This window comes from Phaseolus vulgaris, chromosome 6 (assembly GCF_000499845.2).
Source record: "Phaseolus vulgaris cultivar G19833 chromosome 6, P. vulgaris v2.0, whole genome shotgun sequence".
NCBI lineage: Eukaryota > Viridiplantae > Streptophyta > Magnoliopsida > Fabales > Fabaceae > Phaseolus > Phaseolus vulgaris.
This window is the reverse complement of record NC_023754.2, coordinates 14,329,850-14,346,994: the sequence shown is the minus strand read 5'-3', so window position 1 is coordinate 14,346,994 and position 17,145 is coordinate 14,329,850. Positions and strand designations below refer to the sequence as shown.

General features: G+C 38.6%; 1 protein-coding gene across 4 annotated transcripts; it reads left to right on the top strand.

Moving 5' to 3' along the window:
• The first annotated feature begins 419 nt into the window (after nucleotides 1-419).
• LOC137831204 (actin-related protein 2/3 complex subunit 1A-like) lies at nucleotides 420-16,889 on the top strand. 4 transcript variants are annotated; one of them, XM_068638783.1, is made up of 15 exons: nucleotides 420-642; nucleotides 2,770-2,855; nucleotides 3,248-3,324; nucleotides 3,453-3,547; nucleotides 3,954-4,023; nucleotides 5,041-5,110; nucleotides 5,557-5,630; nucleotides 5,721-5,754; nucleotides 6,171-6,252; nucleotides 6,757-6,815; nucleotides 6,951-7,036; nucleotides 7,262-7,325; nucleotides 16,050-16,156; nucleotides 16,381-16,436; nucleotides 16,537-16,889. In XM_068638783.1, exons 1-15 carry the CDS (start codon nucleotides 573-575, stop codon nucleotides 16,593-16,595), a joined length of 1,089 nt encoding a protein of 362 aa, XP_068494884.1. In that variant the 5' UTR covers nucleotides 420-572; the 3' UTR covers nucleotides 16,596-16,889. The 4 variants fall into 4 exon arrangements, with proteins under 4 accessions (XP_068494884.1, XP_068494883.1, XP_068494885.1 ...); XM_068638782.1 differs by having other exon boundaries at nucleotides 6,757-6,845; XM_068638784.1 differs by lacking the exon at nucleotides 3,248-3,324 and having other exon boundaries at nucleotides 2,813-2,855; nucleotides 6,757-6,845.
• Nucleotides 16,890-17,145: the final 256 nt, after the last annotated feature.

The following is a 17,145-nucleotide window of genomic DNA, read 5'->3' as shown; positions in this document are numbered from 1 at the left end:
AATAACATATTTATTCTTTTATTTCCTTAAATTTTTTCATCCAAACACAAGTTTCTTAAACTACACATTAACTCTAATTTGTTTTTAAATTTTAGACAAAACTCCACACGCTTAAAAAAATATTATATTGCTATTTTTTTTTATATATAACACAAACACTTCCTTAAATTTTATAAACTTTATGCTTGCATTCCTTAACAAGAGATTTTTATTATAATGTAAAAAAAGAGAGTAGGACATATTAGAGAAGTTAATGGAATTTACTCATTTTATTTTTATAGAAATAAAGTTTAAAGTTTAAAAATAGGTTTGATAGTAGGGTAAATAGTAAAATATGTTAAACCTAAATTAAAATAAGTAATTAAAAAAATAATAATAACATGGTCTCAAGCAAGCACAGTGATTGGAACGTATTCATTTTCGTTTTCTTAACGCGGCAAGCCAAACACTGATGCATGGTTATCTCAGTATGTCTTGAACACCCAAACAACCCCTAACGTAACCTCCTTCACTTCATTTCACCGCCAGATCTCGTTTTGTTTCACACATTGCGCAAGATAGAAAGAGAAATAATGGCGGTCATGGCGGTTCACCAATTCGCGCAATGCACCACTTGCCACGCCTGGAGCGCCGATCAATCTAGTAATTATCCTCTCTCTATTTCGATTTTTTTTTTCCGGTTTGGATTCTGACAAAATTCACTGTTTCGAGAGAGAATAGAGTGCGTCATTCGCTTTTTCTTTTACCAATTTTAGGAAATCCGATTCCGCGGTGGTTTAAATTTTGGATATGCTCTGTTCGTCGATGGAATGTTGAGTTTTTTTGATTTTGTAGATGCGGTTTTGATTGGATCCGATTTTCTGTTTTCGTTTGAGCTTTTTTCATTTGAAATCTGCCGGTGGCTGTGGTTAGTGGAAACTGGAAACGGGAAACCTTCTGCACAACCCTTGTTCGATTACGAAGCTTATAATATCTACGTGTCGACTGTTGATGTTTTCTTTTACTTGAATTAGGAAGCTTTTGGTTCATGAAACTTGGAAAATTGTTCATTTTCCTAGGGAAGTTGTGTTAACTTTGTTTGAATTATCAGTTTGAGTATCAGTTTGAGTAATTTCGTTTCTGACGAATTTGATTTGAATTTAGTTGAGTTTTGCACAAGCTAGTCTGTTTTGTGATGGTGGGAGAATGTTATTGTTTAAGAAGTAAAACAGATGATTTGGTTATATTTTGTAAACGTCAGTCTGGATGTATATAAAACTTGAACGAGAGGTACTAAGTTGTGGACCCAAAGCAGAGCATAGGACGTGTTGAAGAACTTGAGTGAGAGGTACTAGAAGTTGTAGTGTGCAATGTGAAATTTTTTATACAAGGGGAGGGGAGAAGCTAGGAGGTTGAGTAATAAGTTTTGTTCACTTTGTTTGGGTCGAAATTGGTGAGACCTAAAGTGTTCATAAACGGAGAGTTCTGGAGCTCTTTAACACCATGTGTGTTGCATTGCAATCTGCAGCTAAAATTGCTGCTATTCTTACCGCTATTTTGTACATAGAGGGTAAAGCCTCATTTTGGTCCATTTTCGGACGTTCCCAACCCTATTATTTTAATATTTTTATTCTTAGAAAGAGTTTTAGGTTAACTTAATATCACAAAACCGGTTTGAAAAAGAGGATTGCATCCCACTTATATCTCTATTTTAGTCATATCACTAGTCTATATGAGATCTCCAACATACTCCTTTCACACTAGAATTGCTAGAATAAGCTTTGAGACCATCTTAGGAAGAGTTTAAGTTAAACTCAACCTTACAAAATTGACTTGTAAGTTGAAACTTGCATGTCACTTATATATTTGATTTTAGCCACACCATTTGTCACTGTGAAATCTCCAACATTTATCATTTTCCAGTTGGCTTTAGAATATTTAAAACCCTCCTTTGTTCGTATGCAGTCATTATTATTGTTTGACTAAGCCTATGCTTGTCTCGTCTACCCTCATGAGCTCAAGTCCATTGATTGCTGGCAGTACTTATGGTCATTCCCAGCATTTACTAGTATTTCTGGTCACCGAGTCTTGTGTTTTCTCAATCATGCATTTCCTATGCCCATCTGCTCATTCTCTGTTGACCCAACCACATTTTGTCTCTCATACCCCCACCGTCCTATTCTTTTTGTCCGTGACTTTTTAATTATGAATATGACTTTGATTCTGAATATCTTTTCTTAATTTTATTTTTGATTCTTTGGTAAGTGGTATAGCTGCCATCTCGTTATTTACTATCCCTCTATAGCGTGTTTTGTAGTTGGCCTCTCTGTGCTACAATCCAAGATTGACAGCTATTCACATGAAATGTGTAATCAAAATATGTTCGAACTTGGAAGTTTGATCTCAATTAGGAAAATTATAGTGTGTATATTTTCTGATATTTAGTTGCTTGTTGCTAATGCATTAATTCTAAGAAATTTATCTTAAGTTGTTGTTTTGGACCAAATTGGTGATTTTGTCTCAAGACATTATAAAGCTCATCAAACAGTGGAAATAATTTAGGATGCTTCAAGATTTTCCTTTTTCATGCAAATATCATCGCTAACAGTTTTACTGTTTCATGAATATGTATGCAAACTTTTTAACATTTCATGTATCATATTATATTCGAAGATGAAGAGTACTGTTTATGTGGCTTACAATAACAAATCTTTTTATTGTTTCTAAGGCATATTATTACTGGTTTTGTTAATTCTTCAAATATTATAATATATTTATATCCTTCTGTAGTGGTTGCTTTATGTCCAAACAGTAATGAAGTGCACATCTATAGGTTGGTTGAAGACAAATGGGAAAAGGTGCATGTTCTTCAAAAGGTAGTATGCTAGTATTCCTCCTTTTTTTCAATTAAAATGATGTTATTAATTTGTACTCTTGCTTCTGGATTTGATCGCAGTAGAAGATATTTAAAACTTGTCTTTTGATGCTTAGTGATTAAAAGGTTAAGTTAGATTGTCAGAAATGATTGCACATGAAGTAAGAATGAATGCAATTTTCAAGCAATAAGTTGTATTATAATTTTAGTGAATATGATATTGTTCTATGAACTACTCTCTAGTAACATTTGATTCTTTGTCCATGAAGTCAACTCTTATGCCAATAATATAATGATTGATTTTATTTTCTAATCCAATTCTGTTTATAATGCATAAATTAATTTGGTTCGGGATTTTATGAATAGTTTCATTTCTTGGCTTTTCTTTCTCAGCATGACCAGGTAATTTCTGGGATAGACTGGAGTGCAAGATCAAATAAAATAGTTACTTCATCCCATGATCGGAATTCGTGAGTGCCTGTGTGATTTAGAACATTAGACTTGTCACCGTAGGTCTTGGTCACTTTTGAACATTGCATTTTTTATATATACACAATCATAATAACAAGTTTAGATGCAAACCATGTTTTCTTTATAGATATGTGTGGAACCTTGAAGAATCAGAATGGGTGCCAACTCTTGTTATCCTTAAACTAAACCGTGCTGCTCTTTGTGTTCAATGGAGTCCAAAAGGTATTAAGCATGTTGCCATGGTCCAGTTTCTCTATGTTTTTTTCTTAAGTAGAGACATGTTTACATATTCTTGAAACTTTATGCAGGGAAAATAATAAGTTATGAGTTGTCCTCCTTCTAAGTTTGATAAGCAAATTTTTGTGTCTAAGTCACCCCATAATTTAAGATAATTGTGTAGGAGTGAAAACCATGCTTCCTTCTCCACCCATGCACGGTTAGATTGCACTTAGTGTCCCGTGTTGGAAGATGTAATGACGAAAAAGCTATCATAAACCAACTTTAGTTATGTCCTTGTCATGAATATCTGGTGCAATTTTGTATTTGATCAATTTTCAACCCGCCCAAGTCTTGGGTTTAAAAGTTATACGTTATGGTTATGATGCATTTCCAAATTACGTTTTGGCAGAAAACAAATTTGCAGTGGGAAGTGGAGACAAAACTATTTGTATATGCTACTATGAGCAGGATAATAACCGGTTTGTCAATGTTTCCTTGCACTTTATTTCCCTAGTTCTTTAGCATGTTAGCTACAATAAAAAAGAAACGTATTTAGCGTGGTTATTTTTGTCATTTTCAGTAGACTTAACCCTGCTACATGTGTTATCTGCAGTTTGACTTTTCCCTAGTAACACCACCATGACTAATGGATTTCCTGGCTTTTAGAGCAACCCGAAAATTGAAAACTTACCCACAGTTTCATGATCCTAGGCAATTCCTCATGGTTTAAAATCCCCTAAAATTCTGCAGTTTTAAACCCCTATAAAATCCTGTAAAGTCCAATAAATTTTTTGCGATTATGAATCTTACTTGGGGTTTCAAAGAAGTAAATCTCACTACATTGAATGACTTAGTCGTGGAAAATGTACATTGATTAGGCTATCGTTAATTAATTCCATCAGCAAAAGGATCTCTTACTGCCTGCATGCCCGCCTGCCTGTAGAGAGAGAAAAATATATTGATTATCCTGAAAGACTTGAAGAACAATCAGTAATGCCAAAATTGGTGATTACTAAAACATAATGCTTACATCAACCTGAGAATGATCCAATAATCGCGAAGCTGTGAAATCAAATGTTGATGAAGCAACTCTCACTCTCACTATTGTAGATAGATTTGGATAATATTTTAATAATGATTTTCAATGACCTAATATGGTTTTAAAAAATTTATAATAACATTTATTTTATTCTGTGAATTATATATATGCATAGATATAACATTTATTTTATTTTGTGAATTATATACACTCACATATATGTGTGTGTACACACAACACTTTAAACATATCTGAACGTATCTTATCTTATATTTTTAAGATGAAATGAATCGTTGTCAGATACGTGTTGTATCTAATGCTCGTATTATCCTTGCATCATATCATATCTATGGGCACAGTTGATATAATTGGAACATCAAACTTTCAAAAATAGTTCTTGGATCTTTCTTTTGTTTTCATTTTATTACTTTATTTTATATTTGTATCTTTTTTACAGGTGGGTCAGCAAACTCATCAGGAAAAGGCACGATTCTTCGGTGACGAGTGTTTCTTGGCATCCAGATAATGTTAGTCTAATATACATGCACACACACACACATATATACATATATATTCAAATAAATGTATAGATAAATTGATATTCCAAGGTTTTGCTTTTATTTATAGTAGTTATTGAAAGCCTTTTTTGTATACCAAGTCAGCTCTAAGTTAGGTTGCATTTGCTTCTCTTGCTGAAAATTCTCTAAATGACCTTTTTTTCACATGGCTATATTTGTTGATGGCTATTATGATTTATATGTAATCCTATATTTTAAATATATGATATTATTTATCTGTTGTTTTCTAAATTCCTTTTTCCTCTATTGTTTTACCCAGACAAGGTCTTGGCCAGTGAAATTATTAGTTTCCATTTTTTTATGACATTAGATAATTGTATTTTGAAATATATTTGTTATGTTATCTAAAAGATCCCCTATGCACAACATCTCTTTGTTTTTCTTTTTAACTGCAGATTCTTCTTGCGACAACATCCACAGATGGGAAATGCCGAGTATTCTCCACCTTTATTAAAGGCATTGATGCAAGGTATGATAAAAGGATCTTGGACTGTGGCTGACTTTTTCTGTTTATGTTTTTTATATCATTCAAATTTAAATGTTTGTTGAATTGGCACAGGGATTCAAATCCACAAGATTCAAAATTTGGAGAGGTTCAATTTTAACTCTTATTCCACATGTGAATTTTTTATATTTATGATCAGCTTAATGTAAAATAAATTTGCATACATGTTGCAATAAATACATTGCTTGTGAAGCCTGTTAAATATCCTATGAATATATATTTCACCTGTTGTTGATTGTAAAATTGAAACTGATATTATTTAAAAAATAGAATTTTTAAAAGTTTGATGTCTGGATTTATATATTTAAGCATACTGATCAGTGAATAAATGCAGCTGAAAGAATTTATTTGTATAAGATTATAATGATGAACTGATTATCTAATTAGTTTTCTTAACATTTTTTTCTTCTATCTGCTAAAAAAACAGATGAAATGAGAGAAATGAAATTAAAAGACTGTTGGCTAAGTGTATCTTCTGCTAATATTGTTTTTGTTGGTCAACAGCTGATTGTTCAGCTTGATCTCTCGTCATCTTGGACATTTGGAGTCAAGTGGTCGCCAAGTGGCAATACTCTAGCATATGTAGGTAAGAAAATTCTTTCCTCTGGATGCTTACCCTCAGCTAGCTTAAGATCATGGCTGCAAGTTAGAAGCTTCTGGTGAGGTTTAGTTATCATCTTTATATTTTAATAAAAGAAGAATATTAAAGATAAACTTTTTGGTACTAAGGTATTTTAGGTTTTCACGATGCACAAATGTATTTTCCGACATGTTATATTAGAATAAAATATTTGCCTTTTATATAAAATCACGGAATCTTCTGAAATTATTGTATTTTATTCAGTCTGTTTGTCTCTTTTATTTTTTACCATGTCGAGACAGAGAAACAAGAGAGGATAGGGATAAATTCCGTGTGTGGACCACGAAGGAGCTATCGAATTTATAGGGGAGGAAACATAATTACAAAATATTGACGATATAATTACAACATCGTAACATAAATATAGAATCTATTTAATTAATCTAATATCCACCATTTATATATTTACAAGATTCTTACATACCAACTGTATTTGTTAATATTATACAGGTCACAATTCTGTGATATATTTTGTTGATGATGTTGGTCCTTCTCCTTTGTCCCAAAAGGTTGTGTTTCGTGATTTGCCCCTCCGTGATGTGGGTCAGCATCCACCCTGTCTATCTATTTTTAGTTTCCCAATGCCTTTTTACATATTTACTGATTTTTTGGAACTGGTGGATCATCGTATGACATGTTTTCAGGTACTCTTTGTTTCTGAGAGAAAAGTGATCGGTGTAGGATTTGATTGCAACCCAATGGTTTTTGCGGCAGATGAAAGGGGAATTTGGTACGTGTAAATTCATATTTTTGTGTTTTTTAAAATTTTCCTTAGTAGCCGACTTGGGCCTATTTGTATGCAATATTTCTACCTTCTACAAGAGCTAGAAATATTGTGTTTTTTTCATCTCTACATAATGATGCTTTTAAATATCTCTCTAGGTGGAAGAAGAGTGTTTGTTTTGGTTTCTCATTTATTTTTAGTAATCTTTTGATGTGTTTTTTTTATCTGTAGGAGTTTTGTCAGATATCTAGGAGAACAGAAGGCAGTATCTTCTAGATCAAGATATGGCTCACAGGTAACTGAATTTCTTGCAAAAGATCATTCAATATTCAACTATGAGAAACATGAATCTCATGCGGGAAATCAATTTCATTAATTGTAATGTCTAATGTGAAAATACTGATGGAGTTTTGACATAGCTTATGGATAGAATTCCTGGTAGGGATGGCAAATGAACCCGTCTCGAGTTTGATGGATAATCCCCACATTAATTATGAGTATGGGTCATACCTTATTTTTTAAATTGGGTATGAGGACGAGGATGTGTATGTAGGTATCCAGTCCTTGTCCCCATACCTTCCCAATATCCATCCCTTTTATCATATCCGTCTCCATTTTAAATTACTAATACATCTTTAATTTGTTAGGTAACCTAAAAACTTATATTAACTTTTCTTTGGTCTTTAGTTTCATAATAGGTCATACATTTTATTATTTTTACTATTTTCTATAATTATTTCACCTTTATATAATCAGTTTTGTAATAGGTCATACATTTGATCATTTTTACTATTTTCTATAATTATTTCACCTTTATCTAATTGTTATTTGACCTTTATCTAATTGTTATTTGATATTCTCCTTTGATATTTATATAATTATAATTTCTTGATATTTGATATTGGATAAAAGAAAATGTGTATCCTTTTGATATTGAATACTTGGAAATATCATGTTTCCTTTGGTGTTCCTAATTCCTGGTCCTCCTAACACATTTAGATTTGTCAAATTAGACAGATCAAAGTTAGTTATCAGCGAAAAATAATGATGTCAACTTGAGGGGATCATAACTTCCATTTTATGTCTAATGACTAATGAAGATACTCTCTTCGTGCCAGCGTTTAGCTGAATCCCACAAATCAATAAAAAGTTGTTTTTGCCTACCAAGGTACATACGTAACTAGTTGACATATTTTAATGAAAATGAAATTTTATTTTAGAGAAAATGGGAAGTACAATTACCGGAGGATGTATATACTCTAGGAAGGGTTAACCTACTGATGAAAATTAGAATATTAGAGTGTAGTTATTGTAAATTGTAAGTAAGACAAGATAGCGGTGAAATTTTAGTCTTTTAAAAGAAAAAACACTGATTATAAAGAAATTATCCAATAGAAAACGAACTGATCCATCATTGACTCAACACCCTACCCCTACACCTGCCAATGTAATCTACTTTCTGCATTGGTGCCGCCAGTGGCCTTTTTTGCATGTCCAAATACCTTAAACTGGTTTTCTGTCATCTACTCGTATTAATTCATCAACTCTAACTCAGCTTTACTGGAACAAAAAAAATTAGTGAGGAACATAGTTTGCACATTGGTTAATGGAGAGACAAAAAAATGTAATTAAGTATTTTCCCTATTATCTAAACCTCACTGTAATGTGAACCTGACAGCTGAATCAAGCTTAAGATAGGTGGGTTTTCATTTTTTTGGATATTTTCTTTGTCAGCCCCATTGTTTCCATTTTCTAAAGCTTTGGCATCTTCCATGGATTCATCACTGTAATTGTGAGTCACACCTAATCCAAGGTGAAATCCACCATCTGTATTTTCTAGTTCATCTTCCTTTGTTTCCATTGTTGGGAGGACAATGGTTTCGGGACGGAGCGGTGAGCGGGGACGGAGCGGGGATGGAGATCCGATGGTCGACCATGATTTCTTCACCTTTTTCTTTTCGAACTTCTCTCATGGCCTGAGTGAGAAGGATATGACCAAGGTCTTTCAAAAATGGGCTAGGGTTAAGGAGGTCTTCATCTCACGCAAACTCAATAGATGGGGAAGGCGGTTCGGATTTGTTAGCTTCTACGGTGTTAAAAATGTCACGCGGCTGGAAAGAGAACTTGATCAGATCTACATTGGTGGAAGGAAACTCTATGTCAACATCCCAAAGTATAGGAGGAACCAGGTGGGATCCAGAAGGGAGGATAGGAGGATGCAGGGAGTGAGGTATGAGGAGAAACAAAAGGAGGTATGGAACCACGCTAAGCAAAGGAGTAAAGAGATGTGGGTGGAGAAGAATAGTAGTAGGTCCTATGCAGGGGTTCTAAAAGGTGAACCCCATCAGGAATGGAAGGGCCCATCGCTCAAATCTCTATATTCTACCCCTCCGTGGCTGGCTAAAAGTGCTGTTGGGAAATTAGCAGGTGACATGGACTTCGAAAAGTTGGAAGAAGAATTAGTGAAGGGAGGAATGTCTTTGGTAAGGGCGAGATTCCTAGGGGATGATCTGGTCCTCCTCTCTCCAGTAGAAGGGGTGGCGATGGAAGATGTTATGAAGTCAAACACACCCTGGTTCAATAATGTCTTTAGTAGCGTTAGGCCATGGTCGGAAGGTAGTGGAGCAAGCCATAGAGTGGTGTGGGTGCGATGTTATGGGGTACCCCTACACTTTTGGAACGTTGATTGCTTTACCAAAGTTATTGGAGAAATGTCCAAGACGGCAACGCTGGTGTCGGTTGATGAGCTAACGCTATCTTGGGAGGTTGTGGAATACGCTAGACTGAAAGTTCGCCTAGAGAATATTGGCAGTGCAAAGCTAGCAAGGAAAGTGAAGATAAACAGACTTATGTGTAGCATCCTCATTGAGGGGGAGTTCACTGGGGTCGTAGGGAGGGGGGAACCGGGACAACTTCGGCGGTGATGAATCCTCTGATAGCGTGTCCTCCTCGGAAACTTATGTTGAAGAATCAGCTCTGTCTATGAAGAATGGCAGGGACAGGGAGTGGCCGGAGGACGGTGAGGACTGGCGGTTGGAAGGGGACGACGGTGGAGACGAGGAGGTGGGTGAAGGAGATCAGTGCAAGCAGAAGTCAATCTTTCTTGTTGAGGCGTCTGGCTCGAAAAGCAGGGGTAGTCAGGGTAGGGGTAGACCCTCAGTTATGAAAGAAGGACGAAAGGGACGTGAGGAATGTTTTGGTTCTGATCCTGTCAAATTCTCTGACCTAGTATGTGATAAGGTTTGTTATAGTATCCCTAGTGTGTCAGAGGTGGCTAAAGTTGTAGTAGACATTGAGTGCTCTATAAACCAAAAAGAGTTTTGTAGTAAATGGGCCAAGGTGTCAAAGGCTCAGTCAGGAGAGTGTGGGCCTAGGGCCCAAGTTCAGGAGGTTGGAGGTCATCAGCAACTTTTGGGCCATGTGAATCAGCAGGCCTTTGGAAGTGGAGGTGCTAAAGGTTCAGTCCACCAAGTCAATGAAAAATCAAAAGAAAAGCTGGAGGTGAGTGGTAGCTATGGAGGTCGGAAGGCATCGTTTCCAACTCGATCCACAGGTAGTAAGTCTCTAGAAGGAACCAGAACGCCTATGGAATGGGTGGACTATGGCGAGGGCAGTAGCAGACGAGAGCATGGGGGCGGTGCTGATGATGGGCTGGTAGGGGTTATGCCGATGGGCGAGGTCCTTTCACCACAGCCAGGTCTGGAAGGCCCTAGTCTGAAGTGCAGATCAAACTCCCCCCCACTAGGCGAAAAAAGAAAGGTTTGCTGGAATTAGGGGATTCATGCTCTTATCCGAGACGTTCTGCTCGATTGAGCTCTAGAGTTGCCTCTGCAAGGCCTTCAAAGCTCTTCAAAACCGGGATGCCCTCTGTTTCTGTCTCTGATGTGGATATTAATTTATGCAACTCCCGTATTCGTGCAAAGGTGGATTTGGCGGAACCAACTTCAGTTTGGGCCATTGGCAAGCAAATCGGGATCTCCTGTTGCGAGGAAGAAGAGGAAGTAGTAAAGGAATACGGGTGTATGGACGACCGTGATGAAGAGGTTGCTATGGGCTCTAAGGCTGGAGGTAGGAATGTGTCCTAATGATTATTCTATGCCTGAATATAAGAGGTATCGGGGTAGTACCAAAGCTAGGTACCTGCGTCATGTTGTTGAGAAGGAAGGAATAGAGTTTGTGTGCCTGCAGGAGACTAAAGCCAAAGAGGTATCGCAACAGAAATGCTATTCGCTGTGGGGGAGTAATAAAATTGGTTGGCTTCATCATGAAGGTGCCAATGGAGGAGGATGTCTGCTGTCAATGTGGTGTGAGGACGCCTTCAGCTACGAGAGTCATGTGGTGGGTAAAGGGTTCATTGCCCTCTTCAGTAAGGTACGCAAATCTGATCTTAGTTGTGTTGTGGTAAACGTATACTCTGCCGGTAATATGAGTGAGAAGAAGACGCTGTGGGAGGAGCTGACTGTTCTAAAGCAGGCTTGTCATGGTAGTATGTGGTGTCTCTGTGGTGACTTTAATGCTGTGAGAAATCGTAGTGAAAGGAAAGGCATAAGGGATAGGGCGGTTCAGTCAAGGGAGATTGAAGGCTTTAACAACTTCATTGATTCGAATGCTCTTCTTGATCTGCCTGTTGTTGGGAAAATTTTCACCTGGTTCAAAGCAGATGGGTCTGCAAAGAGTAGACTAGACAGAGTGTTAGTCTCGGATGAGTGGTTGGAAGTGTGGCCTATGAGCAAACAATATGTCCAAAAGAGGGAAGTCTCGAATCACTGTGCTATTGTGGTGAAGGCAGTGGATAAGTATTGGGGGCCCAAGCCCTTCCGCTCCATAGATGCGTGGTTTATGGAGAAGGGGTTCAGTAAGATGGTTGAGGATAAGTGGGTGTCTTATGTGACACAAGGGAGTGCGCTCCAGAAGATGAAGGTGAAGCTGAAATGCTTAAAGGGGGATCTGAAAATTTGGAATAGGGATGTGTATGGAAATCTGCATAAAACAAAGGAAGGAATTCTGAAGGAGATAGAGGTCTTGGACTGTAAAGATTGTGTTGAAGACCTTACGGAACCCGACAAGCTGAGGAGGTATGATCTGGTAGGTAAATTAATGCTTACTAATAAGAAGATTGATTCCCTTATCTGTCAAAAAGCTAGAGCATGCTGGTTCAAGAATGGAGACTCGTGCACTAAGTTCTACAACTTGTCCCTGAGATGGAGAAGGCTCAGGAATGAAGTCAAGGGGGTGGAGGTTGGGGGTCAATGGTGTGAGGAACCAAGTACGGTGCGTTTTGAAGCGAAGAGGCTTTTTGAGAATAGATTTAAAGCCACACAAGACTTTGGAGTTAGACTTGACGGGGTGGAGTTTGAGAAGATTACCTCTGATGATAATAAGGGCTTGATTGCTGACTTCACTGTGGAAGAGATAAAGGAGGCGGTTTGGCATTGTGAGGGATCGAAGAGTCCAGGACCAGATGGGTTCAATCTGAACTTTGTAAAGAAATGCTGGGAGTTCATAAAAGAAGACGTTGTGGAGGCGATGGCTCTTTTTCATAAGACAGGAGTGATCCCTAAGGGGTGTAATGCCTCATTTGTACCTCTTGTTCCCAAAGTGAGGGACCCAACCAGTCTTGAGCAGTATAGACCTATTTCCCTTGTAGGTGCTATGTATAAAATCATTTCAAAGGTGCTAGCAGGAAGGCTGAAGAAAGTGCTCCCAGGCGTTATTGATGAGTGCCAATCGACTTTTCTCAAGGATAGAGGGATTCTCGATAGTGTTATGATGGCTAATGAGATGCTTGAGGATTTAAGGAGGGGAAAGAAGTTACGGTTGTGCCTAAAGGTAGACTTCGAGAAAGCTTATGACTCTGTCAGATGGGAGTTCCTCTTTTATATGATGAACAGATTGGGGTTTCATGGGAAGTGGATTAAGTGGATCCAAGGTTGCCTTGAGAGTGCAACTATTTCTGTGCTTGTGAATGGGAGCCCCACAGAGGAATTCAAGCCGACCAGGGGGCTTAGACAGGGGGATCCTCTAGCCCCATTCTTGTTTATTGTGGTTGCTGAAGGTCTTGCTGGGTTAGTTAGGAAAGCGCAGAAGGTTAATCTTCTCTCTGGCCTAAGAATCGGTAGGAATGAGGTTGAGTTGGGTGTGCTCCAGTTCGCTGATGATACCCTGTTCTTATGTCCGGATATATTTTCAAATGTGGTGACCCTAAAGGCCATTCTCAGGGGATTTGAGCTAGCTTCTGGACTGAAGATTAACTTCCATAAGTCAAAGCTAGCAGGTATAAATGTTCAAAGAGGGAACATGGTCTGCTATATGAAGACGCTAAATTGCGATCAGATGGGTGTACCCTTTAGCTATTTGGGTCTTGAGGTGGGGGGTAACCCGAGGAAGAAAAAGTTTTGGGACCCTGTCATGAACAAACTGAGATCCAGGCTTAGTGTGTGGAAAGGGAGGTTCCTGTCGTTGGCAGGTAGATTATGCTTAGTCAAATCTGTCTTGTCTGCCATACCGCTATATTACCTGTCCCTCTATAAAGCACCGAAGGAGGTGTGCAAGGGCATAACAAGCATCCAAAGGAGGTTTTTGTGGGGATGGGGTAAGGAGAGGAGGCCGATCTCTTGGGTCAGCTGGAAGGACCTATGTAAGAAGAGAAAGGAAGGTGGGTTGGGGATCAGAGACATCAGAAAGTTCAATTACGCCTTGCTAGCAAAGTGGAAGTGGCGGTGTATCTCAGAAGAGCGAGGGAGGTGGAAGGAGGTGTTGGACTCCAAGTATGGTCTGGGAAATAATAGCGTTCAGCTTCGGGAGAAATACAAATCATGGTGGTGGAGAGACTTGGTGAAGGTATGTAAGGAAGGGCGAGGAGAAGGGTGGTTCCAAGATCATGTTGAGTGGAAATTAGGGGGGGCCGACAAAATCAGGTTCTGGGAGGACGTGTGGGTTGGGAACTCGAATCTCAAAACCCACTTCGCAAGGTTGTTCTCTATCTCTATGAACCAAGGCCAGAAGGTGGAGGAGGTTGGAGAAGAGCAAGGTTCGAATGGGAAACACAGTTGGAATCTGATCTTCGCTTATATATTGCTAATGCTTGTGTTGTAAAGGACGTGAACGATGTCTAGGTGTGGAGGTGCGAAGAGTCCGGGTGCTACACAGTAAGGTCGGCTTATGAGTGCTTATTGGACTCTGAAAGGGGCCCCCAAGTAGAGGTGTTCAAGCTTTTGTGGAAGGTCAAGATGTTCCCCAATGTGCTGACCACGGCTTGGAGGGTGCTTAGGGGCAGAATTCCGACACGAGTGGCGTTGAGTAGGAGAGGCGTCCAGTTAACCTCTGAGTTATGCGTGCTGTGTGGAACTGTTGATGAATCGTATCAGCATCTCTTTATTGAATGCGAACAGGCTTGGAAAGTATGGACAATGTGTTTCAAATGGATTGGAGTTGATTTTGTGCAACATAATGACATTGTGGCCCACTTAGAGAGCTTCCATCTGTTCCAAGCAAACCATAAGCAAAACTTAGTATGGAAAGGGATGTGGGCAGCTGTTGTGTGGTGTTTGTGGGAACATAGAAATGTTGTCCTCTTTAACCAAGGTGTAGTAGATGTAGAAGAAGTGTTATATAAGGCCCAACTAAGGTCGTGGCTGTGGTTGAAGCACAAAGGGGATAGGTTTTCGTACTCCCTTACAGATTGGATGTTAAATCCAAACCCCTGCTTGTCCAGCTTTAAGTAGGAGGTTGTAGTAGCCAAGCTAAGTGGGGTTTTGGGTGGCCCAGTCTGATTTTCTTGGGGTGGTAGGTGTAAGGTGGTGCTGGACGTTGCCCCTACGAAGAGCTTGGGCTGATGATGTGGGGTGGGACCAAAGTAGAAGGAGTTCTGAATAGCTGCAATATAACAAAACTCTGCCTGGACAACGTCAACTATGTCCACTATGTGGATGGGGCCCCATCTGACGGAAGGTGACCTGCTGCTAGGTGGTGGAAGGTCAAGATTGCAAACGGCGCTTAAGCCCTAGACTGGCTTGATGGAGCAGTCCTGGTACTTTGGTATAAAGCTGTGACTCTTGGTATCTTGATTCCCTGTTCGCAGGTTTTGGAGATCGCCGGTCGATGAAACGGCGATCTCCATGCGTGCGTAGTCGGTGGTCGTCGAAGGTATGCAAAGGTCAACATGATCGCCGGTCGATGAAGCGGAGTTGTCAACATGATCGCCGATCGATGAAACAGCGTTCCCTATATGTGTGTAGTTGGTGGTTGTCGAAATTATACAAGGTCAACATGATCGTCAGTAGATGAAACGACGATCTCCATGCGTGTGTAGTCGGTGATCGTCGAAGTTAAGGTCGCCGGTCGATGGAACGACGATCTCCATGCGTGCGTAGTCGGTGGTCGTCGAAGTTATGCAAAGGTCAACATGATCGCCGGTCGATGAAACGGCGATCTCCATGCGTGTGTAGTCGGTGGTCGCCGAAGGTATGCAAAGATCAACATGATCACCGGTTGATGAAGCGGCGTTCACCATAGGTCCACATGATCACGATCGATGAAGCGACGTTCTCCATATGTGTGTAGTCGATGGTCGCCGAAGTAATGCAAAGGTCAACAAGATTGCCGGTCGAGGTAGCGTTCTCCATATGCGTGTAGTCGTGTGGCAAGGTGAATGTAGGTGGCCTCGGTCGTGGGAGTTTCGGTATAGTTGAGTGTTGCTTTGAGGTAACCTGTTGGTTATAATTTTGGGTATGGTTTTCTCAAGGTTGTTCTGCTCCAACCATAAAGGAGAGCTTCTTTTGTGGATGATATAGGAAGTCCACTTCTGGTTACTGTATATAGGTTGGGATACCCCTGAAGTATCCCTTTAATTTTATTTATTCATTGCTGATAAAAAAAAAAAAAAAGCTTAAGATAGGTTGGCACAAGGTCATAATTGTAGGCTTGTAGATATTTCGTTTATTCTAGTGGTATTTCTATTTATGTTACTAACTGGAGGTTTACTCTTTCCTTCATTTGTCAAATTCCGTCTTTTAATCAGTTCTCTGAAGCATTTGTGAAGTTTTATGGCCAATCAAAGCATGGAGTGAACAACGATGCAGTTGAAACTTCAAGAACTAGTGGAACTGTTCATGAGAACTGTATAAAGTATGTATATCCTTCATGACCCCGTACTTTCTCCAAATGTGATTGGTTATGTTACAGATTTTCTTTGTAAAATGCTAGCTTCTTCAATTCCATTATATTGTGGCGGTTTCCATTGTTCTGTTCAATTTTTATGCCCCTACTACCTGCAACACTATTACAGTTGGATTCAGGGAACTTAGTTCATATAAAATGCTAACGACTGGGTTGATTTTTGCGCTTTGTAGTTGTATTGTGCCTCTTGGGGATCATGGCACAATGATAAGGCGTTTCAGCACATCAGGTTAATGGAGAATGATGGTCATCTGAATTTTTGTTATTTTTTGTGCTGATTATGTTAGTCTCGACTAGGCTGCTTTTGCTAATGCACATTGAATATACAGGATTGGATGGAATAATCGCTGTATGGGATTTGGAAAATGAGCAAGACCTGTTGGAATGATAAGCTCATCAGTAAATTGTCACATCTTCATGGCAAAGCACTTGAAGTTGATTGTTTCATGCAGCATTAAACCTTGTAAATTAATTTTGGTACGTGGGATTGAAGTGATTTCTAATGATTATAATAAAAGACTTGAAAGTGTCAGATACATCAGCCCCCAGAATATGTTTTTCAATATTTTGGCTGTGCTGTTGTTTTCCATGCAATCACTCTCGGGAAAAGATATATAACAAATAATATTCATGCAAAGGAATACCAGTTTCCTCGTTAGAGGACTTAAATGTTTTTCCTTTACTCTTATACATGATAGATATTTTCATTTGGTTCATATTTAAGTAACTTCAAATTTAATCATCGTAAAACTTTTATTTCTCACAATCCTAATGGAAAATGAAAGTTTGTCTGTTAAGCATAATTTTCAATTTACACTTTTCACCTTTTAAATATAATAGTTTTTTCGTTTGAATTTTATTTTCTTTTCCAAGTTTGTATAAATATGACTTTTATTTTAGTCCTTGTAATAGCTTTTGTTATTTTTAGATTTTTAACA